The following is a 27,167-nucleotide window of genomic DNA, read 5'->3' on the forward strand; positions in this document are numbered from 1 at the left end:
GGGAGAGGGGAGATTGAGAGTGGAGATGAGGAAGAAATTCTTTCTAGTGAGGGTGGGGAGAGACTGGCACAGGTTGCCCAGGGAGGCTGTGGCTGTCCCCTCCCTGGAGGTGTTCTCATCCAGCCTGGCCTTGGCCTTGAGCAAGCTGGGCTGGTGGGAGGTGTCCCTGCCCATGGCAGGGGGTTGGAGCTGGATGGTCTTGAAGGTCCTTTCCAACCCAACCCATTCTGTGACTCTATGAACATTGCAGATCCAGAGGTGACAGATGGGGGTGGAAATAATTTGTAATGAAAAGGTCTGAGAATTGGGGTTGTTAACTGTAAGGTAACTTAGGGAAGGGTAGCAGTAGTCAGTGAGGAGTTGAATTGGCATGGTGAAGACACTTTCATAGCATTTGGAAATAATGTCCTGTAATGCTTAGTTTGATAGGCCTGGAAACTGCTTCTTTCAAAGGCCTGAGGAACCATGGAGAGTAAAAGAGATTTGGCTGTGGACAGGTTCTCACAAAGGCTTCCCTCTGAAACAGCTGAGCAGTATAAGAGAGTGTAAAAAAAACAACCCCTCAAAAAAATTGGATTGATCCCCTGTCTGGCCACAGGTCCCCTCAGATTCTTGATGCCTTCTGTTGGAATTCCATGTCAGTGCCTCATGGACCCATGAGGTGATTGCAGCTAAACCTGTGCAAGGCAAACTTCTGAGTTCAGAATCTCTTTAGCATAAGCTTTTGGGAGGTGTCAGGAAAGCTATGTGACTGCTGGGTGAAGGAGGGAGTATAAAATCAGCCAGAGAGAGCTGGTGCAGGGCCAGAGGGAAGGGCTCCTGCCACCAGAGTCCAGCCCTGACACCTTCCTCAGTGTCCTACAGCCCATCCTGGCCTGGTTTGGAAAACCTTGTAGGAGAAAACTGCAGAGCAGTTGTGGATTGGGCTTGCCTGGTGAGTGCTGTGTGGGCAGTGCTCTATCTGTTACAATTCCTTGCACCTTTTGCCTGTTTGTGAAACCTGCAGGCAAGCTCTAAAGACACAGGGCAGCTGTACGCTGCCTTGCACCACCGCATCTTGGCCCTGCGGAGCAGAGTGGAGCAGGAGCAGGAGGTGAAGAGTGCAGCACCTGAGCCAGAGGTCACACAATCAAATGAGGAGGATAGTGATGATGATGTCATTGCACCTTCAGGATCAGCTGGAAGTGGTAAGCAAGACAGCCCAGGCGGTTTCCTGTTTTCCATGCATCTCTCTCTCTGTGGCTGTCTCCTGGGTGCACTCCTGGCCTCTCCTCAGGGTGTGGGGTAGGGCTCAGGCCATGACCTGGCTCTGAGTGCAGCTCTTTGCTACTTCTCCAAGTAGCAGACAGGATCTATAGAATCACAGAATTGTCAGGGTTGGAAGGGACCTCAAGGCTCAGCCAGTTCCAACCCCCTGCCATGGGGAGGGACACCTCACACCACAGCAGGTTGCTCACAGCCACATCCAGCCTGGCCTTAAAAACCTGCATGGATGAGGCTTCCACCACCTCCCTGGGCAACCTGTGCCAGTGTCTCACCACCTTCATGGGGAAGAATTTCCTAACATCCAATCAGAATCTTCCCACTTCTAGTTTTACTCCATCCCCCCTGTCCTATCACTCCCAGACAGCCTAAAAAGTCCCTCCCCAGCTTTCTTGTGGTCCCCCTCAAGGGGGCCAGACTGACCCCTGAGCAGAGAGCTCTTGGGAATGCAGAAGGTTTCCCAAGGAGCATGGAAAGAAAATCTCATTTCATTGTACACCATAATATAGGGACAGCTCTGGTGTGCAGTTTGAGGAAGGCTTCCTTCAGTACTCCTCACCTGGGACCCATCACTGCTTTGCTTTCCTGCAGCTTGGAGCACCCAGCCTGTGCCAGAGACCAGGCCTCCATCCCAGCTCATTGCAGGGATGAAAAGAAGGAATGAACAAAAGCAATGGGTGGATTAAAGGGGCTGGAAACTGAGCTTTTAGGCTCTGAGGTGCTCCTGGGATTCCCCAAAGCAGATGAGTCAAGAACACAAAATCCTTCTGTGGACAGAATTTCATCTGGAGAAGGAAGATGTAAGGCAGAGGGAGGGGCAGCTCTGCACTTCTCATCTGTCATTAAAGTCCCAAATCTTTGACTTCTGCAGGTTTTTGGGGGGGTTTCTTATTGCAAGGCAAGACACCAAAGGTGTTTCTCCTGACCAAGACCTGCTCTGTTTGTTCCAGGTGCTGCTGATGAAGGTGAGGGGCAGAACGTTGGCAGCACATAGCAGATGTGAGCCGCTCTGCTTGCAAGGCTGCTATCAACACCATCTTGCAGGCATCTCTGGACACCCCAGGCCAGCTATGATTTCAGGCAGTGTTTGAAGGCTCCAGGACTTTAAGAACTGTGCATCCCTGTTCTGTTTGTTTGGTTTTTTTGGTCTGGATCCAATAGATTCCACACAAAAAAAGCAGACTTGGGAAACTACCTGAATGTGGTTTGGGACGTGAAAGCTCATCATATTGATGAGCCAAAAACACACAAAAAAAGGAGAAAAGAAAACAAAAAAACAAACAAAAAACCAAACATTTCCCCTCCTCCTTGTAATTGAGATGGCACATTACAGCTTGTCACAGCTTTCCAGTGGGACCTTCTGACTGTTTCTTCAGTAGTTCCTGTCTTGCAGGCCTCCGAGATAGAACTTCCCGATGCGGTTCCACCTCGAATTCTGCTTTCCTTGACCCCCAACTCCCCCTTAAGAGTTTCTCCACCTGCAGGGAAACTGCTCACCAGTTCCTCCACTCACTGACTGCCCTCTTTGGGACTGCAGATTTTGGGGGGCAGGTTTTGAACCTTTTAATCTCTCCCCCCTTGCCCATTGTTCCCCATCGTGGTTCACCAGAGAAGCTTTTTTAAGGCACTGAGAAGAGAACTTTGAAGTCCCCAGGATGGTTTTGGTTTTTTTTTTTTTTTTGCTAAGTTGTTTTGTTGGGGTTTGATTTTTTTTTTTTTTCTTCCCATTTCATTATTATTATTTGGGGATTTATATTGTGGTGATACTTTTTTTTTTTAATTTTTATTTTAGTTTCTCAATAAGATGCTCTTGTGTGTTGAAAAAGTGAAACTCTCTTGTTTTGTACTGTTCTGGTTCTATTTAAGGGAGAGCTAAGCCACCCTTAGAGTAGATGTTGCCTACAGTTTCTTCTTAGAAAATCTCTGTGTTTCTGTGGCTGCAGTACCCCTGTAGGAGGCTTCCAGGTTCCACCTTCAGAAAAGCTGATGAGGAAAGAGCTGTTAAGCCCTCAGAAGAATAAAGCCAGGCTCATGTCATGAGCTCCCTCAGCCATCCCAACCAATCTGTCCCCTAAAGCAGCTCTCACTTGCTGGCTTGATTCACCAAGCCATTGAAGCACTTGCCTGACTTACCCACATGTGAGTAACCTTCCTGAAGTCAACACAACTTCTTCATGCTTCAGTTGAGTTCCTTCTTCGATATCTCGCTGAATTAACGGCCTTAAATAGAAAAGTAACTTCTAACCCTTCCCTCCTCCTCCTGTTTCCTGAAGTCTTGCAGCATGAGGAAAAACAAAAAGGTAATTGCCAGCTTTGCCTAGTTTGGGCTGAAGGATTCTGTATTCTGTTCCACCAAAATAAAAGCAAGAATGTGTTTTCCTGTGTGTAATTCTGAAGTACTCCTCCTGGAACCATTGCTCACTCTTTGCTGTGGAGCTTTTCTCACTCTTTGGGCCTTTTGTGTGGAAGCTGAGGTTGATTTCCTTGTGTCCTTGTCCAGCAGAGCTGGAGTGTGGCAGTCACTCAGTGGCCAGGGCACTTCCCTAGAAATTCCCCAAGCTGTGCTCTTTCCTTTCCCAGTAGGTTACCAACAGCTCATTTCTCACTTGCTTCTTCCTTGGTGGCTTCAGGAGATGTAAACTGCACCAGTCAAAAGCAGATGGAAGGGGAGGAAGCATTTGATGTAGCCTAGATTGAACATGAAAGGCCAGGCTGCAGCACAAAGGCAGGGATCAAGCAGCCCTCACTGCCTCTGCTCCCTGAGGCTCTGCTGGGAGCCAGGAAAAGACTTTGCCTGCTTCTTGGGGGGAGCCAGTGGGGCAGGGGCTGCTGTGCCTCTCCTGACAGCCTGGTGAAGGAGCCTCTTGGATTACTTCTCTGGGGAGTGAGCAGGGCTGAGCTGTGCCACCCCTTCCTGATGTCTCTGGACTGGCTGCTCTTCCCTTTCTGCATTTTGGGTTTATTATTAGAGTCCTGGGGTGGTTTTATTAACCATGCACAAACTCACTGATGCCCTCCTGAGCTCCCTTCTCATGCAGCTCACTCACAGAAGTCTCTTGCTGCTCACCCACCCAATTCTCTGCTGCATCCCAAGGTCTGGGGAGTTTCTGTACTATCAAATAGCTGATCTGTATTTTAGATCTGTTGATGCTGAGATGACTCAGATTCAGGCCAATCTTTCCAAACAACCCTGCAGGAGGTCAGCATGAAGAAGATGAGATGTCTTGGTCACCAGGGCCTGCTTGTGGAGAACAGGAGTTCTTTCCTGGTGCCAGGCTCCATGGGGTCCATGCAGGGTCTCACTTGAGCTGCTTTAAACTGAACTTGATGAAGCTAAGAAGCTTCAGGAAGTGGACTAAGCCTCCTTGCTTTGGGCTTTGGTGGCACACAGCCACCTGCAGCATTCTGAAAGGCATCTGGCAGCTCTTTACTGGTGCAGATCCTGTTCCACATGGAAGCTTGGTGATGCTCATAGCAAGGAGAGAAATATTTCTGTGAACCACCAACTGGCCATGGATGGAGCTCAGGCCTGGCCCAGCGAGATGGAGCCAAAGCCAAACCTCTTGTTTCACTCTGCTTTAAGCCTCAATAAACCAGGGAGAGGTGAACCCAGAGAATGCCTCTGTGCTCTTAGGGGGTTGCGTGAGACTGGCAACAACGTGTGGGGACAACACGAAAACCTCTGTCAGAAACCAAGCCCCAAGCCTTCTGTTTCCTGTGCTGGGCCATGGCTCTTAGGAGGGAGGTTGGTGATCCAGCTTTGCCTTCACACCAGCCCTCCCCTTGCACCCTCCTCCTGCTGCACCTTTGCTCCTGAGTGGATGTTGTCAGCAGGTGCTGTGTGTCTTGGCCTGGCTGCTGGCCCAGGTGGGCTCAGCCTTCCAGAGTGCCCAGGGTTAAGAAGCTGCTGAGGAGTGGAACAAAGCTGAACATATCTGATGGGGAAGGTGTTTCAGGAATGGTGGTGGCAGGGAAAGCAGAAGTAAAGCTCTTGTGAAAGGAGAGGTGAGGTCACAGCCAGAGGAGCTGCAGCGTTAAGGTAAGCACAGCAGCATCAGCCCAGTTCCAGTGCAGGATGGAGCACCTGGGAGGAGACAGGGCAGGAAAAGATCTGAATGAGCTGATCCTCAGCAGCCCTTCACTGCCACCAGGCTGGGCAGATGTCCAAATTATGGAGACACCTGGCAAGAGTCAAGACTTCCACCTGTGTCCCAAGCCTCCTCTCTCTCCTGGGCCCCAAGCTGTTGATCATTTCCATTGCTGACTGTCCCTGCCTTGTGCTGCTCTGCAGTTGGCCTCTTCTTCTCCAATGAGTGTAGGAAATGGCTTCTGTCCTTGTTAGAAATGTGTTACAGGGATGGAACTTGGCCACATTCCCCCAGAATCCCCAGGTTTAGGAATTCCAATGCTGAGAATTGCCATAATTTGTCATGCAAGACTTCATTAAACTGACTTTGCACTGTGTGCTCTTCTGCCCTTTTTCTTTGCTCTTGCTGTGCACTGACTTGGTGTAAGCCAAGCTCTGAGTCTGTTTTGGGGGAGCAGATAAAATTCAGACAAAGTTATAAAAGATTTCATTTCCCAGGGGGATTTTTTTTTCTTCACCCTGTGAAGGTTAACACTGAGCAGCAGAGAGGCTAAACTTGACTCTGAAGACTGTCTGCTAGGTGCTGGCTCAGGTATCTTGAGAGGAACTGCTCAAAGCACAGTTCTGTAAAGTCTCATTTAAAGATAATATTCAGAGGTACCCTTCCAGTAGCTCCTGGTAAGGGCTTAAAAGACCCAAAAGCCATTTGCCACCTTTGCTGGGGGTGGGCAGTGAAAGCCTTTGCTAAGGGCAGAGGTGGGCTCTGAGTGAGCCATTCCTGATGGAGCTCTGATACCTTATCCTCAGCTTCCGATGAATCCCAGGAAGAGCTGAGCAGAAAGGTTGTATTTGATGTCCTCCTCCTGCCCAAGAGACCAGGAGGTACCTGGTTGGAGGGCACTGCTGCTGGTACCAGTCCTGTGCCCAGCCTGTGCTGCCTGTACCCAGGAGAGGCTTTTTCATTGCCACCTGGGCAGTTGCTCACCAACTGTGGTGCATTTTGTACCAGGGGAAATTCTCCTTCTGGAGGCCCAGGAGTGAGCTCAGATGCAGGTGGGAGGTCTGTGACTGAGACCTGCCCACAAGAGGGGAGGATGGGGAAAGGCTTTGAGTGTGACTTGGTGTCCTTATTGGCAAAACAAAGTTTTAGGGGTTGAAGGGAACTGAAGTCAGCTGCAGCTTGTGGGATGCTATCCACCAGCCAAGGGAGCCCAGGCCCTGTGTTTGCTGACTGGCTGCAGCCACCACCTGCAGTTGCTCATAAAGTATCTGGAGTCAGGTTGGGTGTTTGAAGTCTTGTCACCTGCCTGCACTGGTCTGGCCCTGGAGCTTGCCTGCTCGGGGTAAGAGACCTTACACCTCCCTTAACAGCTCTCTGATGAGCATTAATTGCTTGGGCAGAGTCTGACACAGGCTTCTGAAGAGCAAACCACTGCAGCTGTGTACCAGGCCCTAAGGTGGACTCTGCTCTCTGCTGGGACCAGTTCAGAGCAGAACAAGCTTGGGTGATGCCTGGCAGCTACAGGCTGCAAAGAAGTCAGGAGCAGCCTTGGTCCCAGCTGGCTCATCTGTGGAACCAGCTGTGGTACACGCTCAGAGCCTTTAACAGCTGCTTAAAGCCTACAACACTGGTCAGTGGGAGAAGGGCTTCTCCTGGGCAAGAGTTAGTGGCTTCCATGTTTAGAGTAAGGAAAGAGCATTTATCCCATGTGCCACCACCCAGCCAAGGGCTCTCTTGTCCTGTTGGCTGTAATGGTCAGGCAGCTCTGCATTAACTGTGCTCAGAAAGGACTCACTGGGAGGAATAAATCCACCCTGCACCTGCTTCCTGTAACAAACAGCAGTCCCTGCCTGCTGCTGGGGGCTGCAGTTCGAAGAGCAGCCACTGGCTGGGGGCACAGAGGCAGCAGCTCAGTGGCCCTGCTGCTCCTGCTGCTGGACTCAAGGGACAGGACCAGGCTGACCCCCTCTTGTCAGCCTGCCCTCCACCAAGCTGCTCTAAGCCTGCCACAGAGACAGCTCTGAAGTGGAGGTGACTTTGCCCTGCCATGCCCAGGGTGCAGCCACAGGTCTGGCACAGCAAAGCCAGGGGCTGAGTCCCAGGTCCCTGCTGCACTCCTTCTTTTGCCCTTGCTGCCTGGCACCCAGCAGTGTCCTGCTGAGGAGTAGCTCCATAGCTGCTACTACTTGGGGTAACTCAGGAGTAGCTCACACACCCCCCCAGCTGTTCTGAGGTACCCCAGGAAAGCAGCACTGTGGGGGAACTCCAGCAGGACTGCAAGAGAGAAAAAAGTATTTCATCAGTTTTTCCCATAAAGGGGAAAGAGAAGTGGAGAGAGAGCCTGACCTGTGTCAATCCAGCTCTGGACTTCTGTTCAGCTGTTGGACTTAGTTCAGTGGTGGGGAAAACAACCTGGAAGAGCTTAGCTTGAAGAGAGAGGCCTGGAAAGCAGGGTGGAGAGTCACCAATGGTTTGATCAGCAACCAGAAACAAATAAATACAGAGCAGCCTCACCCAGGGTGGCCTGTGTGTGTTAAAAGCTTCAGTTATTGTTTCAGAAAAAATGATGGAGCCCTAACAGCAAATACTACAGACAAGGTCCAGAGGGACTGACTGCCACAGCCTCCACACAGAGTCCTTCAAAACTCCTGTAGGATAGATAGTCCAAGCACTATTTACACAACCCCAGAATGCCAGGGTGGGAGGGACCCTGAGGATCATCTGTGCCAACCTTTCTAGGTTACCATTGTAGCCCTTGTGCAAAAAAACCCAAACACAACCCAGCCACAGAGCACCCCAAGAGCCAGCACTCAGCAAAAACCCAAACACAACCCAGCCACGGAGCACCCCAAGAGCCAGCACTCAGCAAAAACCCAAACACAACCCAGCCACGGAGCACCCCAAGAGCCAGCACTCAGCAAAAACCCAAACACAACCCAGCCACGGAGCACCCCAAGAGCCAGCACTCAGCAAAAACCCAAACACAACCCAGCCACGGAGCACCCCAAGAGCCAGCACTCAGCAAAAACCCAAACACAACCCAGCCACGGAGCACCCCAAGAGCCAGCACTCAGCAAAAACCCAAACACAACCCAGCCACGGAGCACCCCAAGAGCCAGCACTCAGCAAAAACCCAAACACAACCCAGCCACGGAGCACCCCAAGAGCCAGCACTCAGCAAAAACCCAAACACAACCCAGCCACAGAGCACCCCAAGAGCCAGCACTGAACAAAAACCCAAACACAACCCAGCCACAGAGCACCCCAAGAGCCAGCACTGAACAAAAACCCAAACACAACCCAGCCACAGAGCACCCCAAGAGCCAGCACTCAGCAAAAACCCAAACACAACCCAGCCACGGAGCACCCCAAGAGCCAGCACTCAGCAAAAACCCAAACACAACCCAGCCACGGAGCACCCCAAGAGCCAGCACTCAGCAAAAACCCAAACACAACCCAGCCACAGAGCACCCCAAGAGCCAGCACTGAACAAAAACCCAAACACAACCCAGCCACAGAGCATCCCAAGAGCCAGCACTGAGCAAGGGCAGGCTTGGGGCTCCCGGTGTGGTGTTCAGCTTCAACTGCAGCGTCCGAAGGCATCCTGAGAGCCCCGGTCGGTGTGAGCTGAACCCATGAAGCTCATTTCTAGAGGTCTCGGGGTGCACTCGGGCACTGGACACCTGCCCTGCACAACCCTGAGCAAGTGCCGGGATACGGCTCCCGGCCCGGGCTCGCTGCGGCGTTTCCAGCTCAGCACTGCGGCCGTCCCGCGGGTACCGGCGGCCTGACCACCGGCGGGGCGGCGCCGCGCCGGCTCCTGCTCGGGCAGAGCCCTGTGCCCGCGACCCCCTGCGGTTGCCGGTCCCGGCTGAGGCAGGCCCAGGTGCGGAGATACTTGAGACTGGTTGAGTCCAGCAGAGCCCCAGAGCTGCTGCAGGCAGTGGAACATCTCCCTGTGAGCCTGTGAGGCCAGGCTGAGGGAGCTGAGGCTTGAAGCTTGGAGCAGAGGAGCCTGAGGGCTGCCCTCATTGCTGGGGATAAAGATGTGCAGGGCTGGAGTCAGGCTCTGCTCAGGGATGTCCAAGGACAGCACAAGGGGCACTGGGGGCAAGCTGGAGCAGAGGAGGTACCAGGGGAACAGAAGGGAAAACTTTGTCCCTGTTAGGGTGGCAGAGCCCTGGAGCAGGCTGCCCAGAGAGGTTGTGGAGTCTCCTGCTCTGGGGACTTCCCAGCCCCACCTGGATGTGTTCTGTGTGAGCTGCTCTGGCAGGGGGTGGGACTCTGGATGCTCTTCACAGCTCCCTTCCCCCCCGCAGTGTTCTCTGTTCCGTGCTCTGCGCCGGTCCCGGGGGCGGTGCTGCCCTGCGGGCGGGGCGGCCGGGGCCGGGACCGGGGCCGGGACCGGGGCCGGGGCCGGGGCCGTGACGGGCGGGGGCGGGGCCGTCCTCTCGCGAGATCTGGCGGGGCCCGGCCGTGCCCTTGCAGCCATGGATGCGTACTGGGACGGGCCCGAGGGCGAGCAGTGCCCCAGCCGCACCTGGCTGACCACCCGCGTCGGAGCCGCCGTCGGTGAGGGTTGCGGTCGGGGGGGCCGGAAGGGCGGCTTCGGGGCCCGGCTCGGGTTTTGCCAGCCGGAGCCCCGCGGCCGCGCTGACCGGCGCCGTGCTCACCGGCACTGCGCTGCGCTGTGCTGCGCTGTGCTGTGTTGCAGGCTTGGTGGGGACGGCCTACAGGATCATCCTGCTGCAGCCCGGCTCGGCGCTGGCCGCCTTGCAGATGGCGACGACTGACACCGTCACCATGGGTAAGGGCCGGCCCGGCGGGAACCCAGCTTGGCTTCGTGCGCGGTGCCGGTGGGGCTCGGCCCTCTGCTTCCCTCGAAGGCAGCTGAAGGACGGCAGCCAAGAGCTTGAGTGCAGAAATGACTTGAGAAAGGTGCAGAAGCCTCACAGCTGCTGCTCCCTTCCCATAGAGTGGCTGAAAGCTCATCGAGCTCCACCCCTGCCATGGGCAGGGACACCTCCCACCAGCCCAGCTTGCTCGAGGCCTCATCCAGCCTGGCCTTGAACACCTCCAGGCAGGGAACAGCCACAGCCTCCCTGGGCAACCTGTGCCAGTGTCTCCCCACCCTCACTCTCAACAATTTCTTCCTCATCTCCACTCTCAATCTCCCCTCTCCCAGCTCAAAGCCATTGCCCTCATCTTATCACTCCCAGACCCTTCCTGGCTTTCTTGGAGGCTCCTTGCAGTCCTTGACCTGGGGGTTCTGTTTCTTTTTAGATGAGTTTAGGAGCAACATGACTGCATTGGTTTGGGTTTTGCTGTGGGGTTTTGTTTGTTTGTTTTCTGGCAAGCTTCAGAGGTCTCTAACATGAGCTGATGCTTTGCTGGTTTGCCACAGAGGTGGAGAATCTTTGTCCCGGATGGAGAGGGACAGAGAGTGTTTGCAAAGGTCTCTCCTGACAGGAGGAGGGGCAGTGGTTAGAAATAAGAGCAGAGCAGATTGAGATTGGCTGTGAGGAACAAGTTCTGCACCATGAGGCTGCTGGGCTTCCCTATTGCTTCATCTGGAAAGGCTCTGGGCTGGTTGGAGCAGATGATCCTTGGGGTCCCCGCCAGCCTGCATTCTCTGGCTCTGATAACCAAGCTGGTTGTGTGGGGGGGTGTCTTTGGCCATTCCTGCCTCATGTGCTGGCAGGGTTCCTGCACAGGACCTGCAGAGGTGGCTGCACAGCTGGGCCTCTGTAGGGACCAGGAGTAACTGGAAGGGAATTAGGGTAATGCTGAGTCTCACCACAGTGGCTGGGACAGGATGCCCAGGTAGCTGGAAGCAGATCTTCCTTCATTGTCCTCTCTTCTGCCAGAGGAACCAGCACTGTGTGTCTCCAGACCTGGAGTGCTGCATCCAGCTCTGGAGCCCTCAGCACAAGAAGGACATGGACCTGATGGAGAGGAAGGACACCAGAATGATCAGGGGATTGGAGCAGCTCTGCCATGGGGACAGGCTGAGGGAGCTGGGGGTGTTCAGCCTGGAGAAGAGAAGGCTCCAGGGAGACCTTAGAGCAGCCTCCCAGTACCTGAAGGGGCTACAAGAAGGCTGCAGAGGGACTGTTCCCAAAGGCCTGCAGGGACAGGACCAGGGGCAAAGGCTTCAGACTAGAGCAGAGCAGATTGAGATTGGATGTTTGGAACAAGTTCTGCATCATGAGGGTGGTGAAACACTGGAACAGGTTGCCCAGGGAGGTGGTTGAGGCTCCATCCTTGGAGATATTCAAGGTGAAGCTGGAGAGGGCTCTGGGCAGCCTGCTCTTGTGGAGGATGTCCCTGCTGCATGCAGGGGGTTGGACTGGATGAGCTTTGGGAAGGTCCCTTCCAACCCAAACCATTCTGTGGTTTATGCAGATGTGCTTTGTGTTCATTCCCAGCTGCCTGAAGGGGTCTGCTTTGTTCTGTGCTTCTTGTTTCCAGCCACCCTGGGAGCTGTGTTTGGTGTCACCACCTGCCTGAGTGCCCAGATCCGGGAGCAGCCAGACGACCCTTTGAACTACTTCATAGGTGGCTGTGCCACAGGAGCCGTGCTGGGGGCACGAGGTAAATGTGGGCACTGCCTGAGGGAAGCCCTCTCTGGGCTGGGGACCCTTCCCCTGAGGGAAAGGTGAGCAGTCCTGGTGATGGCAGAGCTCGTGCTGTGCCAGTTCCATTGGTGCTCCACTGTACAGCACCTGAAGCAAACACTGCTGAAGGGCACCAGAGACCACAGCAGGCTGGCACCAGAATGGAGGCAGAGCTAGCCCAGTGCTGCCAGCTGAGTGACAGCTGCCAGTTAGAACTGGAGATGGCAGGGTCTGGGAGGTGGCATCCAGGTTTTCTGGAGGCCTGGAGATGGCAGGGTCTGGATACTGCGCAGCTGGCACCAGGCTGTGTGGGCAGCACATGGAGTTCATTTCCCACAGCAGGTGTCTGACACCTGCCCTGGCACTTCTCCCTGCACTCAACGGACAAGCTGTGTCCTGCTCCTGGGGCAGCTCCTGCAGGGCTCTGTGCAGATCTTACCAACCTAGTTGGCTTTCTGCAGTGGAGTCACCATGCTGGTGGCCAAGGGAAGACCAACAGAGGTCACCTGCATGGTAAAGCCTCTGACACAGTCCCCACAAGATCCTCCTCCCTAAGCTGCAGAGATGTGCTTTGATGGGTGGCCAGTGGATAAGGAATGGATTGGATGATGGCATCCAAAGGGTTGTGGTCAACAGCTCAGTGTCCAGATGGAGATTGGTGGCAGTGGTGTCCCTCAAGGGTCTGTGGGGACCTGTGCTGTTCAGAGCCTTCATCAGTGGCACAGAGACTGAGGCACCCTCAGCAAGTCTGGAGATGACACCAAGCTGAGTGCTGTAGTTGATAAACTGAGGGATGGGAACCATCCAGAGGCACCTGGACAGGATGCAGAAGTGGCTGAGGAAAACCTCATGAGGGTCAACAAGGCCAAGGGCAAAGTGCTGCCCCTGAGTCAGGGCAGTGCTGGATACCAATCCAGGCTGGGGGTGATGAGATCCAGAGCAGCCCTGCAGAGAAGGCTTGGGGGTGCTGGTGGGGAGAGGCTGGACAGGAGCCAGGAGTGGGCACTTGCAGCCCAGAAGGCCAAAGGCAGCCTTGGCTGCATCCAAAGCAGTGTGGCCAGAGCTGGAGGGAGAGGATCCTGCCCCTCTGCTCTGCTCTGGGGAGACCTCACCTGCAGGGCTGGGGCCAGCTGTGGGATCCCCAACATGAGAAAGACCTGGAGCTGATGGAGAGAGTCCAGAGGAGGCCATGAAGATGATCAGAGGGCTGGAGAACCTCTGCTGTGGGGACAGGCTGGGAGAGTTGGGGCTGCTCAGCCTGGAGAGAAGGCTGCAGGGAGACCTCAGAGCTGCATTTCAATATCTGCAGGAGACCTCCAGGCAGGCTGGGGAGGGACTGTTCAGGAGGGCTGTGGGGATAGGATGAGGGACAACAGTTTGAAGCTGGAGTAGGGCAGAGTTAGGTTGGACATCAGGAGGAAGTTCTGCACAGTGAGGGTGGTGAGAGGCTGGAACAGGTTGCCCAGGGAGGTGGTTGAGGCTCCATCCCTGGAGACACTCAGGATCAGCCTGGATGTGGCCCTGTGCAGCCTGCTCTGGTTGGAGCTGTCCCTGCTGCCTGCAGGGGGGTTGGACAAGGTGACCTTGGAGGGTCCTTTCCCACCTGGCACATTCCATGGTCTCTTTTCTGTAGCCTTTCAGATTCAGGGTTAGAGATGTGAGGATTGGTTGCAGTTGGAGTTGTGGTGAAATCAAATTTATCTTTGTGCTGGTGGGAGCTGGAAGCAGTGATTGCTGGCACTGAAATGAGCAGGTTCAGATTGCCCCTGTGAGATGTGCTGAGTTGCAGGAGCTGACATTCCAGGGTGCAGGCTGAAGGAGAGTAGGGGACATGGAGGGCAAGAGGAAACAGCCTCAAGTTGCCCCAGGGGAGGTTTAGGTTGGATACGAGAAACAATTTCTTCCCCAAAAGGGTTGTCAAGGCCTGGCTTAGGCTGCCCAGGGCAGTGGTGGAGTCCCCATCCCTGGAGGGATTTAAAAACCACAGAGCTGTGGTTTGGTGGTGCCCTGGCAGTGCTGGGTTCAGGGTTGGATGATGACCTTAAAGTCCTTTTCCGCCCAAAACGATGCCATGACTAAAACTGAACTAAACCCAGGAGCCCTTCTGCTTGTCCTGGCAAAGAGCAGCTCTGCTCGTCAGGAGGTGGTGAGGAGCTTGTGCCCCTTGGTGCTCGTGCCCTGAAGGTCTGTTGTGGCTCTTTGTGTCTCTGCAGCTCACAGTTACATGACAGGCTCCGTGGCCTGCGTGGGGCTGGGCGCCGTGGCCACGCTGGCGAAGATCAGCAAGCAGAGGGGCTGGAGGCTGTCAGGACCCCCCAAGCTCTAGCTGCCCCCTGCCAGCTGCCCCCTGCCAGCTGTCCCTGGCTGCTGCTGTGCAATAAAGATATTTTCAATCCAGTGTGGGGCTGAGATGTGAAACTGCTGGAGCTGCTGGAGAGGAAACTTTTCCTGCTGCTCCTGCTGGGATTTCTGCTGTGTGTCCAGGTGGAGATCAAGGGGTGTCCCTTGGGGGTCCTCACTGGGGCCAGTGCTGTTCAATGGCTCCATCAGTGATGGGGTGAAAGGGTGAGCACCCTCAGCAAGGCTGCTGGCACACTCAGCAAGGCACACCAAGCTGAGTGGTGTGGTTGAGGAGCCTGAGGGGTGGGATCCATCCAGAAGGATCTGGACAAGCTGCAGGAGCGGGCAGGGATGAGCCTCACGAGGTCAGCAAGGCCAAGTGCAAGGTCCTGCACCCATGTTGGGGCAATCCCTGCTACCAATCCAGGCAGGGGGGGTGAAGGGGTGGAGAGCAGCCCTGGGGAGAAGTACTTGGGGGTGCACAGCTGGAGCTGAGCCAGCACCAAGTGCTGCCAACCCAGAGCCTGGTCCCCAGCAGTGTGGGCAGCAGGGGCAGGGAGGGGATTTTGCCCCTCTGCTGTGCTCTGCTCAGACGCCCCCTGCAGTGCTGGGGCAGCTCTGGAGCCCTCAGCACAGCACAAACAGGGACCTGGTGCAGCAGGGCCAGAGGAGGCTACAGCAATGGCAGGAAGCCCTCTGCTGGGAGCCAGGCTGAGAGAGTTGGGCTTGGGCAGCCTGCAGAGGAGAAGGCTCCAGGGAGACCTTCTGGTGGCCTTGCAGTGCTTCAAGGGCTGAACAGAAAGCTGGGGACAGACTTTGGAGCAGGACCTGCTGGGACAGGACGAGGGAGGATGGTTTGGAACTGCAAGAGGGAGATTGAGAGTAGAGAAAAGGGAGAAATGTTTGACCCTGAGGGTGCTGAGAGCCTGTCCCAGGCTGCCCAGAGAGGTGGGAGCTGCCCCATGGCTGGCACCACTGCAGGTCAGGTTGTTTGGGGCTGTGAGCAACCTGCTCTGGTTGGGGATGTCCCTGCTGGCTGCAGGGCACTGGATGAGCTTTGAAGGTCCCTTCCCACCCAAACCATTCCATGATTCTGTGGTTTCTGGGCACCAGTCATGTTGCCTTCATGCCTCTGTCATGCCAGAGGGGCACAGCTGCTGCTTGCAGTCTGGGCTGTTAGGAGCTGGGTTTGTGGTTTTGGATGGGTCCTGCAGGGGTTTGCATTGCACCACTCCAAGACCATCACCAGGGGTTTGGAGGCAAAACTTCTGAAGAGGCACTTGGCTCCAGACTGAGGATGAGGAGGTTGGGGTGGGGGAAGGAGGCACAGATTGCCCACACCCAGGTGCTTGGGTGCCCCAGGGACCTTCTCCAGGAAACATCTGAGAAAACCTAGAGCCCAAACTTCAGGGTTAGAGCTGGGGCTGGAAGGGAGCCCTGGAGATCCTTCTGCTTGGAGTTGGAACAGGTTGCTCAGGGCTGTGTCCAGCAGCTTCTGAGTACTGAAGTGTGTCCAGCAAAGCCACCAAGCAGGTGCAGAGGCACAGGATGCACGAGGTGAGGACAGAGCATCCTTCAGCCTGGAGAGGAGACTGACGGCTGAGGCAGTCTCATTTTATCACAGCTTACTGCTCCAGCAAAGGCAGGCTGGGCTGTGCAGCACAGGGGGGGAGAGGGCAGGCACAAGCTGCACACAGGGAGGTGTGAGGGGAGGGAGACAGGAGATGGTGGGACAGCAGGCATGGAATTGGGGGCCCAAGGGCAGCAGAAAGGGGACAGAGTGACACAGGAACATGTGGTCACAGCCAGGGCAGGCTGGACAGGTCCCTGTCATGTGCTCTGTGGGTGGGAGGAGGGTTCTGAGGGGGCACAGGGTGGTCCTGGGGCTGGGCAAAGGGGCTGGTGTCCTCATGTGCTCCCTGACAAGGGGGCTGGGGAGCCCCCAGATCTCCGGTGTGGGGGTCAGTGTGGCTGGGTGCCAGTTTGGGAGCACCATGGGTGGTGGAGGTGTCACCATATGGCTGGGGGAGCACAGGGAGTGTTCCTCTCCCACCCGTGGACTTGAGAGGGGATCTTGCTTCACCCTGGGCTCTGGAGGTGCACAAGGCTAAGGCGGAGGTCTGATGGGACAGAGCCCTCCAAGAGGACCTGCTCAGGAAAACCCCTGGCTGACAGCTCTGCTTGCAGCTGAGAGGGGAAAGCTCTCCGGGCAGCTCTGCACTGCCCATCCTCAGGGAACCTTGGTGTCCCCCGGTGTCCCCTGGTGTTTCCCGGTGTCCCCCGCTGTCTCCCGGTGTCCCCCGCTGACTCCCAGTGTCCCCTGGTGTCCGCCGGTGTCCCCCGGTATCCCCCGGTGTCCCCTGGTATCTCCTGGTGTCACCTTGTATCTCCCGGTTCCCCCCGGGTGTCCCCACCGCCCCTCGCGGGATGCCGGGGCCGCGGACCTCCCTCCGCTTGGGCCTCTCGCAGCCCCGGGCCGTGGCCACGTGTCCGGTCTGGGCTATAATTACCGGGACACATTCCTGGGGGGTCACAGCAGCCTCCCGGAGCGGCGGTAGGCGGTAATGGGGCACAGGACGCGCGGCGGAACCGCGCAGGGCACGGCCGCGGGAGGGCTTGCGGGGCCGGGAGCCGCTCGGGGCCGGGAGCCGCTCGGGGCCGGTGGCTTTGGCTGCGGAAGGGCTTCGGTGCCTCCTGCCGCAGGACAGTGAGGATCTGTGAGGTGTGGGGCAGCATTTGGGCTGTGGGGCAGCAGTGTGGGGCTGTGGGGCAGCAGTGTGAGGTGTGGGGCAGCATTTGGGCTGTGGGGCAGCAGTGCGAGGTGTGGGGCAGCAATGTGAGGTGTGGGGCAGCATTTGGGCTGTGGCGCAGCAGTGTGAGCTGTGGGGCAGCAGTGTGAGGTGTGGGGCAGCATTTGGGCTGTGGGGCAGCAGTGTGAGGTGTGGGGCAGCAGTGTGAGGTGTGGGGCAGCATTTGGGCTGTGGGGCAGCAGTGTGAGCTGTGGCGCAGCAGTGTGAGGTGTGGGGCAGCAGTGTGGGGCTGTGGGGCAGCAGTGTGGGCTGTGGGGCAGCAGTGTGAGGTGTGGGGCAGCATTTGGGCTGTGGGGCAGCAGTGTGAGCTGTGGGGCAGCAGTGTGAGGTGTGGGGCAGCAGTGTGGGGCTGTGGGGCAGCAGTGTGGGCTGTGGGGCAGCAGTGTGAGGTGTGGGGCAGCAGTGTGAGGTGTGGGGCAGCAGTGTGGGGCTGTGGGGCAGCAGTGTGAGGTGTGGGGCAGCATTGTGAGCTGTGGGGCAGCAGTGTGAGGTGTGGGGCAGCATTTGGGCTGTGGGGCAGCAGTGTGAGGTGTGGGTCAGCATTGTGAGCTGTGGGGCAGCATTTGGGCTGTGGGGCAGCAGTGTGAGCGGTCAGGAGCTTCATGCGGAGGGCTCAGCAGTGAGGCAGATGAGGGACAGCAGCCTCAGCCGTGGGGCAGCACCGCAGGCTGCTGGCACTGCCTGTGGGGCAGTGGCTTTGCCGGGGGACATCAGATGCAGCTCTGGGGCAGCATCAGAGCCTGGTGACCTCAGCTGTGGGGTGGAGGCTCTGGCAATGGATCCTCTGTGGGGCAGTGCCAGTCCCGGCGGCCCTGGCGATGGGGACAGCTCCTGACCTGCCCCCCATGTGCCCCCAGGCAGGATGTGGGTTACAGAGGGGCCAGCCACGGCGCACTGGAGCCTGCAGGACAGGGCCCATGCGGGACACTTCCTGGCCGCAGCCGAGCAGCTCCGCGCCGCGGGGCAGTTGGTGGACGTGGCCGTGGGGCCAGAGGCTGACGCAGCCCACGCCGTGGTGCTGGCCTCCATCAGCTCCTTCTTCCTGCGCTTGCTGGAGGGCAGGAGCGGTGAGCTGCGCCAGGGCCCCCCGCCCCACGTCCCCCTGCCCGCCGGGGTCTCGCTGTGGGGCTGGAGGGCTCTGCTCGCCTTCGCCTATGGGGGAGCAGTGCCCCGCGGCCGGCAGCGGGAGGTGCAAGAGGCTGCCCGCGCCCTGGGGGCACCCCGGCTGGGGACCGCCTGTGCCCTGCGGCTGGAGAACGACAGCCAGGAGGGGGGTTTCGAGCCCCTGGAGGAGCAGTGGGAAACGCTAAGAGCCATGAAGCAGCTGCATGGCAGCGGCCTGGGCTGCGACCTCCAGCTGCAGGCGGGGGACGAGGTCATCCCAGGTGAGCCAGCAGCGAGGTGCCCCGGGAGGGGCTGAGGTGGGGCTCAGGGCTTGCTGGGGTCTGCAGCTGGGGGCTGAGGCTCCAGGGGTGGGCGAGGAGCTAGAGGTGGCCACAGGGCTGGTCCCCTCAGGAGAGCTGGGGTCTTGGTGGGGGGTCAGGACACCTCAAATTCCCAGGGGGCAGAGGGTTCCCTGCTCAGTGCGGAGGGTCCCCCGCTGCCCCCCACTGTTCTTCCTCCTTCCCCCCAGTTCAGCGCCTGGCCTTGAGCTGCTCCTGTGACTTCTTCCGGGCCCTCTTCACTTGCCCCATGCGGGAAGCCACCCACGACCCCTCCGCCCCGCTGGCCACGGGGCTGTCCCCAGCGGAGCTGCGCCTCCTCCTCTCCTTCGCCTACACAGGGGCTGTGGCAGGGCCATGGCCCGCGGTGCTGGAGGCAGCTGAGACCTCCCTGCGCTACCAGGCCTGGGGGCTGCTCACCCTCTGCCTGGATGTTTTCACCCATGGCCTGACCCCAGAAACTGTCCCGGACGTGCTGTCCTTTGCCATGACCTATGAGCTGGCCCAGGTGGGCCACATAGCAGAGGACTACATCTTGGCCACCTTCCCCAGCGTGGTGGCCACGCCAGCCTTCCTGGACCTCCCTGCACACCTCCTCATCCGCCTGCTCCGCTCCGACAGCCTCAACGTCCTCCACGAACTGGAGGCTCTGGAAGCAGCATCCCGCTGGCTCTTGGCCAACGGTGACGGCCAAGAGGAGCTGGCCAAGGAGGTGCTGTCGTCCGTCCGCTTCGCCCTCATGTCCACCTGTGAGCTGAAGAAGGTCAAGTCAGTGACCGCAGGGGTAGCTGACCCCAAAGTCGTCCACGACCTCTTGGTCGCAGGTTTCGCCCCCATGGCCCAGCTGCCCTGCCGGGTGCGCTTCCTGCAGGAGGTGCTGGTGGTCTGTGGTGGGGAAAAAGTGACCTCCAACCTGGCTGCCAGGAAGCCCAGCAGGCACCTCTGGTTTGCCCACTGCTACCTGAGTGCCATAGGGCTGGTGAAGAAGGTGGAGTGGAGGGCACTGGGACGCTTCCCTGATGGGCCACGCTTCCGGCACGCTGTGGCTGTGGTGGGCAACACCCTCTACATCCTGGGGGGGAAGCACTACTATGGGGTCCATGACACTCTGGCCAGCGTCTACAGGTGAGAGCTGCAGGGACCTGGGGTTCCAGCTGTCACCAGCACGTTGTGGGACCAGAGGAGATGTTGCTGGAGCTAGAGCTGCCCGCAGAACCGAGGCATGGGGCACTACAGCTGAACACGCTGGGGTTGGTTGGGTGCCAGGCTGGGAGGTGGCCTCTTACTCTGGGGTGTTCCAGGCTTTTGTGGGTAACCCAGGGGGGCTCCTGTCTGGAGGTGCTCCAGGCCATGATGGTTTGGTATTGCCCACAGGAGGGGACGTTCCCACGCAAGGGCACCATGTGGCCCAAAGGCAGGATGGGGCTGGCCAGCTGCAGAGGGTGAGCTGTTGCCCTCCGTGGTGCCCAGGTCACCTTGTGGCACTGTGGATGACAGTTGGCCTCTTGTCCTGTGCCCTCCACCCCAGGTACCAGCCCATGGAGGATGCCTGGGAGCGCCTGGCCAGCATGAGCTGCGGACGCAGCTACTTCACCGCCACGGCGCTGGGGGAGTTCATCTACGCCCTGGGGGGCAGCTCTGGGGAGCAGTACTGCACAGACACTGTGGAGTGCTATGACCTGGCCAATGACACCTGGAGGTGAGAGCACTGCACGCAGTCACCTGCCCTGCTCTGCCCTGGGAGCCCCTTCCACTGGCCAGCAGTGTCCTCTGAGCAGTCTTTGGCTCACTGAGCCTCCAGTGGAGAATGGACCTGCAGTGGCCTTTGGGAGAGGTCTGCTGATTGCTGAGCATCCAGGTCCCTGGTGGGTTGTTGGGTACTGGCCAGTGCTGTTTGCTGGGTGGGGAGTGAGGCTTTGGCCAATATAGTATTGGCCCTGAGGGTCTGCTGGCCTCTGCCAGTGAGATCAAACATTTGACCACCTTCCAGCCACCTTCACTGGGTGCTCTCTTGGGTGTTGGCCAAAGCTGTCCATTGAGGGAGGCTGCTGCAGGTTGACCAAAGATCTCTTCTGGGGTCTGCAAGTGCTGAGCAGTGATACCCCTTGGGCATCCTTACGTGGTAGCTGATGCTGCCCACAGGGGCTCGTTAGATGCTGCAGTCAGTGGAGCCATAGCTCCCTGGGGAACCTCACCATGCCCTGCTTGCCCTGCCCTTCACACCTTCCCTCTCTCCTTGCCCAGGAGGTGCCAGCCCCTGCCGATGGCTCTGTGTGGGCACGCAGCCTGTGCCCTGGACGGTGCCCTCTACGTGTCAGGGGGGTTTGATGAGGCGTGCCAGTGCCAGGCATCCTTGCTGCGCTACACCCCAGGGGCTCCTGCCACGCTCCTGGCCCCCATGAATGGGCACCGAGCTGGGCACGTCATGGAGGAGGCAGGGGGGCAGCTCTATGTGGCTGGGGGGCTTTGTCAGCGGGCTGGGCAGACTGGCTACAGGGACCAGCTGACTTTTGAGGTCTACAGCCCCAAGCTGAACATCTGGGTCCTCCTCAGCCCCCTGCCCCGTGCCCATGTGGTTGGGGGTGCAGCTGTGGTGGGGGGGGAACTGGTGGTGCTGGGGGGGTACAGCCATGAGACCTACCAGAATACTCACCTGATCCATGCCTACCAGCCGGGCAGCCGGCGCTGGATCACTAGGGGCACCCTGCCCCATGCCTATGCTGACCTCCAGGCCTGTGTCCTCACTGTGCCCTCTGCCCTGCGTGGCCCCAGCTGCCCTGAGGACCCCTCCAGGTCAGATCGAATTCCCAATAGTATTTAGGGAGGCTTAAACCTCTCCTCCAGTGGTTTCCAGAAGGATGCATGCCCTAGGCTGTGGGCACCCTGTGGGACACAAAGAGTCTCCACACTGTGACCCTGTGCCTCCAGGAGTTCTCATTCTCCTGCCCTGGGCCCTTCAGTGGGAGCTGAGGGTCCCCCAATCTCCCCCCACACTTGGGGTGAATAAAAGTGGCTCCTGAACTGCCCCCCTGGCTCTTGTTGTTTCTGCTGGGGAGGGGGGGGAGGGGGGGAGGGGCAGACCTCAGCCAGGAGCTTCTTGCAAGGAACAGGAGAGCTGCAGACCAATGGCCTGAGTGTCCTGGGAGGGTGCTGGTGGGGACCAGGAGGTGGGTGGAGAACCTTGGGGCTCAGCTCCTTGGCCACAGGGAGGGTGTTTCTTGGTGGAGGAAACTGATCCTATACCTGGCTCCCACCTCCTCTCAGGGAGCTGTAGAGGGCAATGAGGTCTCCCTCAGCCTCCTCTTCTCCACACTAAGCACCTCCAGGTCCTCCCTCAGCTGCTTCTCCCCAGCCCCTTCCCCACCTTTGTGGCCCTTCTCTGGATTTGCTCCAGCCTCTCAATGTCCTTCTGGGAGTGAGGGCACAAAACTGAGCCCAAGACTCTGGCAGAACTGACCAGTGCCTAGCACAGGGACACAGTCACTGCCCTGGGGGCTAATGCCTACCAGCAGGGCTGCTCCACCACCTCCTTCCTGGTCTGTCCCTTCTGCAGGGTCCAGAGCCATGCATGGGAGCACTCCATCTGAGAGTCCTCTCACCACTCCCACATCTGTTTTCCCTGCTGCATGATGGCTTCCAGCTCCTCCTGGCTGCTGCCCACACTGCCTGCACTGGTGCAGAAGGACTTCAGTGAGGCTGCTGATCCTGGTGTCTTTTTTTGGGGGGAGAAGCTCTAATTCCTACCTGCCCATTCTCAGGACCTCCCATGGCTCCTACTACCCCAATATCCCCTGTGCCTCATGGGTCTCCATCCCCTGCCACCTCCAAGTAGGCAAACTGAAGAACCTTCTTAGCACTCCTACCTAGAAGGGTGCTCAGGCCAGCTGGCCAAGCTCAGGCACATGAACCCTTCTGTGGAGCAAGCAACTCCTCTGGCAGGAGGTCTGCTGGGCCACAGCCTGCACTTTGGGCCAGTCCCAGATGGGACAGTGTTTGAGGCTGCAAATGATGCTTGTGGTCTCCTTGCTGCATTTGTGCACCAATGCTGGGCCCTCACATTTGACCTCTGCCAAGGACAACCTCTGCCTCCTTCTCACACCTCCCCAGCTGTCTGTGTGACTTCTGCACAGGTGGTCACCAAGTTTGGCCACCCCCTGGACACTGTCCTTGTGTGATCCCTTGCCTGTCCCCTCCAGTGCCCTCTGAAGCTTTCTGCCCCATTTCTAGCCATGCCATGATGGCTCATGCAGAGCCTTTGGCACCTACAGTCTCCTGCAGTGGGATCTGCAGTGGAACCTGCAATGAGACCTGCTGTGGGATGCTTTTCCCACAGGGAAGGGTCACACATCTAGGGAAAAAGTCCCAAGTTGGGAGTTTTCCTTTCTGCCCTCACCTTTCCAAGTGCCAAAGGCAATTTTGTCCACCACTGTGCCCTGCCAGGACCATGGGAGGTCCAGGGAAAGGAAGCCAGCACCCATCTGAAGTTCAGGCAGAGAGAACATTTATTCTGTGGTTAACAACCTGGCTTGGGCCAGGAACATCACCCAGCCTCCTGGGCATCACCTACCCCCCGGGCTTCACCCTCCCTCCTGAGCACCACCCTCTCTCCTAGGCAACCCCTGGACAGAAGCAGCTGGGGCAGGGAGCACAGAGCTTGCTTGGCTTCCCCACACTCACCCTGACACCAGGCAGAGGCAGCCTCAAGCTATGGCTGACTTGGACATCTCCTGTCCCTGCCAAGTCCCCAGGTGATTACTGCAGGTGTAGGAAGCTCAGTGGGGGTGAGGGCTGGATGCTGGAGGTAGGAGCTGGGTAGCTTCTCCCTGGGCAAGCAGATTCCAGGGGTACAGGAGGCAGAGCCACCACCCTGGCTCTCTTTGAGCCCTCACAAGGTGTTGCCAGAGTATTTCACTCTGACAGCACCCATGGTCTTCACCCCCCTGTCCAGGCTGTAAGCAGAAGGGCTCCTCAGGGAGCTGAGGTTTGTGACCATCAGCTTCTTGGAGAAGGATTTGAATGAAGCCTCTGGAGGACCATGGTGGACCCAAAGCTGCTTTGTGGTGCGGAAGGAGGAAGGTGCAGGAGGATGGTGCTGGAAGCCCAGGTCTTTGATGGTGCAGTAAGTGACCTCAGGGCACAGCTCTACCTCCTTGATGGTACAGAATGTGTGGTGCTGGACGTGGCTCTTGGAGCTGCAGAGATGTACTTCAGGACTTTCTGCTGCCTCCCTCCAGTTCAGCATTGGATACTGAACCTCTTGGGTCTGCCAGGACTTGTGCCAGGAGCTCCGTCCCACCAGACACATCCATGCCAGGCAGCCTGCTAGGGCCAGCATGATCAGTACAAGCAGGAGCAAGGAGGCCAAGTAGAGCCCCCAGTGCAACAGGCAGCAGTGCCTCAGCACCCACTGCTCCCACTGCGGACCCCCTGCCCCTGCCTGGGAGCGCAGCAGGAGGACAGCTGGTCCCTGGGTGGAGCATGGGCAGAGGGGGACAGGGGCAGGGGGAGGGGAAGGGGCAGGGTGGGTGAAGTGTGTGGTGCTCATGGGAGCTGGTGGTGGTGGGCTGTGAGTGGGAAGCAGGGTGCTGGAGAGCAGTGGTGTGGTGGATGTCAGAGCAGGAGGTGGAGCCCTGACAGTGGAAGAGGTCTCTGGCATGGCCGTGGAAGGCACTGCCATGGGGGTGGTGACAAAAGTGCCAGTGGACACCATGGGGGTGGTGAAGGTGTTGGTGGTGCTGGTGGCAAGGGTGGCTTGGGGACAGCTACTGGTACTGGGAGGTGTGGGGCTCATGGTGGTTGTCAGTGGGGTGGTAGTGGTGAGGGTGGTGGGAATGGGGGTGGTGGGGATGGGGGTGGTGGGGATGGGGGTAGTGGGGATGGGGGTGGTGAGTCTGTGTGGGGTGGTGGTGGGAGCAGTGCTGGAGGGCTGGGTGGGGGTAGGGGTGGTGGGCACAGGATTGGTGGGGCTGGGGGCTCTGGTGTTTGTCAGCATTGCCAACAAAGTGCTTGGGGCAAGGGTGGAGCTCCGAGGGGTGCTGACAGGAGGTGTGGAGGCAGTGAGGGGAGGTGAGGTCACAGCAGTGCTCTCCTGGGGGCTGGGCTGAGAGGAGGGCAAGGTGGCCATGGAAGCTTTCTTCACCGGCTCTTCCCCATCATCATAGTCTTCCTCTTCCTCCTCATCTGCATCCCCCTCGGCGCCGCAGTCGGGTCGGAAGTGGATGATAGGTTTGTGCCGGTGCTCGGCGGGGCTGTGGCACAGAACCTTCTCAGGGGCCACCTCCACCTTGGTCTTCTCCAGGCCCCTCTCGGGCTGGTAGACGCTGTCCTCGTTCTGGCGGATCCAGAGGCGCAGGTAGCGCAGTTGGCAGTCGCAGTGCCAGGGGTTCTCGGTGAGGAAGACGTACATGAAGATGTGCCCCTCGGGGAAGAAGCCTTCGGGCAGGCTCCGCAGGCGGTTCCCCGACAGCCAGAGCGTCACCAGCGCCCGCAGGTCCTGCAGCAGCTCCTGCGGCAGCTCCTCCAGGAGGTTGTCCGAGAGGTCCAAGTCCTTGAGTGCCCCCAGCCCTTCGAAGGCCTTCGGGGGCAGCGTCCTCAGCTGGTTCCCTCGCAGGTCCAAGTCCTGCAGCCGCGGCACGGCACGGAACGCCCCCGGCGCCAGCGCTGCCAGGCGGTTGTGGGCCAGGGCCAGGTGGGTGAGAGAGGGCAGCCCCCGCAGGGTGGGCAGCTCCCGCAGCTCGTTGTGGGACAGAGTCAGCTCCTGCAGCGCCGGCAGCAGGGGCCCTGTGTGCAGAGCCAGCAGCCCGTTGTGGGACAGGTCCAGGTCCTGCAGCTGGGCGAGGGGCACGAAGTCGGAGGTGGAGAGGGAGGTGAAGTGGTTGGTGCTGAGCAGCAGGATGCCAGTCTCCTGGGGCAGGCCTGGGGGCACCTTGCTAAGACCCTGCTCCGTGCAGTTCACCTCCAGCAGGTCCTTCACCTTGTTCATCTCCGAAGGGCAGGGCTGGTCCGGGTCTGTAGTGCTGGCTGGGGGCAGCAGGGCTGCGAGGAGGAGCAGGAGCAGGGCAGGGATCCACATGGCCTGGAGGGGAGAGGCAAGAGGCTTGGGCACAAGCAGGTGCACAGCTACAAGTCACCTTTCCTCCCGTGCAGGCACCACAGCTGCTGCCCCCCACCAGACCCCCTGAGAGCCCTTGGAGCCTCGCAGCTCCTCCTGGGAGGGAGAGATGAGTCCCACAGCCCCAGCCAGCACCCACCCTTGGCTGTCTCATCCCTGGGGGCTCAGCAAGGGCACACTGCCTCTACCTTTTTGCTAACCTTCATGGCAGAGAGAACCTGATCCATGCAGGTCCTGACCTTGGTGCCTCCTGCACCAGGGTGGCATCGCTGCCCTCACCACTGCTAAAGCAGTGGCCCTGCTGTGTCCACATCTCTCCACACACTCACAGCCAGCCCAGACCAGCAGTGTGCTGGATGGGGCTCTGAGCAGCCTGCTCCAGCTGCAGGTGTCCCTTCTGACCGCAGAGGGTTGGACTGGATGAGCTTTGGGGGTCCCTTCCCACCCAATCCATTCTGTGACTCTGTGGTAAGATGCTTTCACCCACAGCCAGCTGAGCCCTCTGCCAGCTGTGGGTTCAGGAGGTAGGAGCATGAGCCATGAGCCATGAGCCATAAGCTATGAGCCATGAGCCATGAGTCATGAGCCATGAGCCATGAGCCATGAGCCATGAGCCAAAAGCCATGAGCCATGAGCCATGAGCCATGAGCCGTGAGCCGTGAGCCATGAGCCATAAGCCGTGAGCCATGAGCCATGAGCCATGAGCCATAAGCCATGAGCCATAAGCCGTGAGCCGTGAGCCATGAGCCATGAGCCATGAGCCATAAGCCATGAGCCATAAGCCATGAGCCATGAGCCATAAGCCGTGAGCCATGAGCCATGAGCCATGAGCCATGAGCCATAAGCCGTGAGCCATGAGCCATGAGCCATGAGCCGTGAGCCATGAGCCATGAGCCATAAGCCATGAGCCGTGAGCCATGAGCCATGAGCCATGAGCCATGAGCCATAAGCCATGAGCCGTGAGCCATGAGCCATGAGCCATAAGCCATGAGCCATAAGCCGTGAGCCATGAGCCATGAGCCATGAGCCATAAGCCGTGAGCCATGAGCCATGAGCCATAAGCCGTGAGCCGTGAGCCATGAGCCATAAGCCATGAGCCGTGAGCCATGAGCCATGAGCCATAAGCCGTGAGCCGTGAGCCATGAGCCATGAGCCATGAGCCATAAGCCGTGAGCCATGAGCCATGAGCCATAAGCCGTGAGCCGTGAGCCATGAGCCATAAGCCGTGAGCCATGAGCCATGAGCCATAAGCCATGAGCCATGAGCCATGAGCCATAAGCCGTGAGCCATGAGCCATGAGCCATAAGCCGTGAGCCGTGAGCCATGAGCCATGAGCCATAAGCCATGAGCCATAAGCCGTGAGCCGTGAGCCATGAGCCAAAAGCCATGAGCCATGAGCCATGAGCCATAAGCCATGAGCCGTGAGCCATGAGCCATAAGCCATGAGCCATGAGCCGTGAGCCATGAGCCATGAGCCATAAGCCGTGAGCCATGAG

General features: G+C 58.3%; 4 protein-coding genes across 4 annotated transcripts in view; 3 read left to right on the plus strand and 1 right to left on the minus strand.

The window, feature by feature from the left end:
* RANBP3 (RAN binding protein 3) overlaps positions 1–2,921 on the plus strand; it is a 47,497-nt gene extending 44,576 nt beyond the window's left edge. The window contains exons 17-18 of the mRNA XM_054396035.1: positions 1,007–1,187; positions 2,214–2,921. Of these exons, the coding sequence (XP_054252010.1) occupies positions 1,007–1,187; positions 2,214–2,257 (225 nt within the window). The 3' untranslated portion in view covers positions 2,258–2,921. The remainder of the gene's footprint in view (positions 1–1,006; positions 1,188–2,213) is intronic.
* A 6,905-nt stretch (positions 2,922–9,826) lies between these two features.
* NDUFA11 (NADH:ubiquinone oxidoreductase subunit A11) lies at positions 9,827–14,360 on the plus strand. The gene is made up of 4 exons (XM_054396284.1): positions 9,827–9,923; positions 10,066–10,158; positions 11,823–11,945; positions 14,182–14,360. Exons 1-4 carry the CDS (start codon positions 9,842–9,844, stop codon positions 14,292–14,294), a joined length of 411 nt encoding a protein of 136 aa, XP_054252259.1. The 5' UTR covers positions 9,827–9,841; the 3' UTR covers positions 14,295–14,360.
* Positions 14,361–17,971: 3,611 nt separating this feature from the next.
* KLHL33 (kelch like family member 33) lies at positions 17,972–21,532 on the plus strand. The gene is made up of 4 exons (XM_054396303.1): positions 17,972–18,503; positions 18,752–19,685; positions 20,089–20,259; positions 20,805–21,532. The coding sequence occupies exons 1-4, from the start codon at positions 17,981–17,983 to the stop codon at positions 21,379–21,381; spliced, it is 2,205 nt and encodes a 734-aa protein (XP_054252278.1). The 5' UTR covers positions 17,972–17,980; the 3' UTR covers positions 21,382–21,532.
* A 1,913-nt stretch (positions 21,533–23,445) lies between these two features.
* Positions 23,446–25,635, minus strand: GP1BA (glycoprotein Ib platelet subunit alpha). The gene has a single exon (XM_054396321.1). It carries the CDS (start codon positions 25,630–25,632, stop codon positions 23,446–23,448), a length of 2,187 nt encoding a protein of 728 aa, XP_054252296.1. The 5' UTR covers positions 25,633–25,635.
* Positions 25,636–27,167: the final 1,532 nt, after the last annotated feature.

Source organism: Indicator indicator, chromosome 36 (genome assembly GCF_027791375.1).
Source record: "Indicator indicator isolate 239-I01 chromosome 36, UM_Iind_1.1, whole genome shotgun sequence".
NCBI lineage: Eukaryota > Metazoa > Chordata > Aves > Piciformes > Indicatoridae > Indicator > Indicator indicator.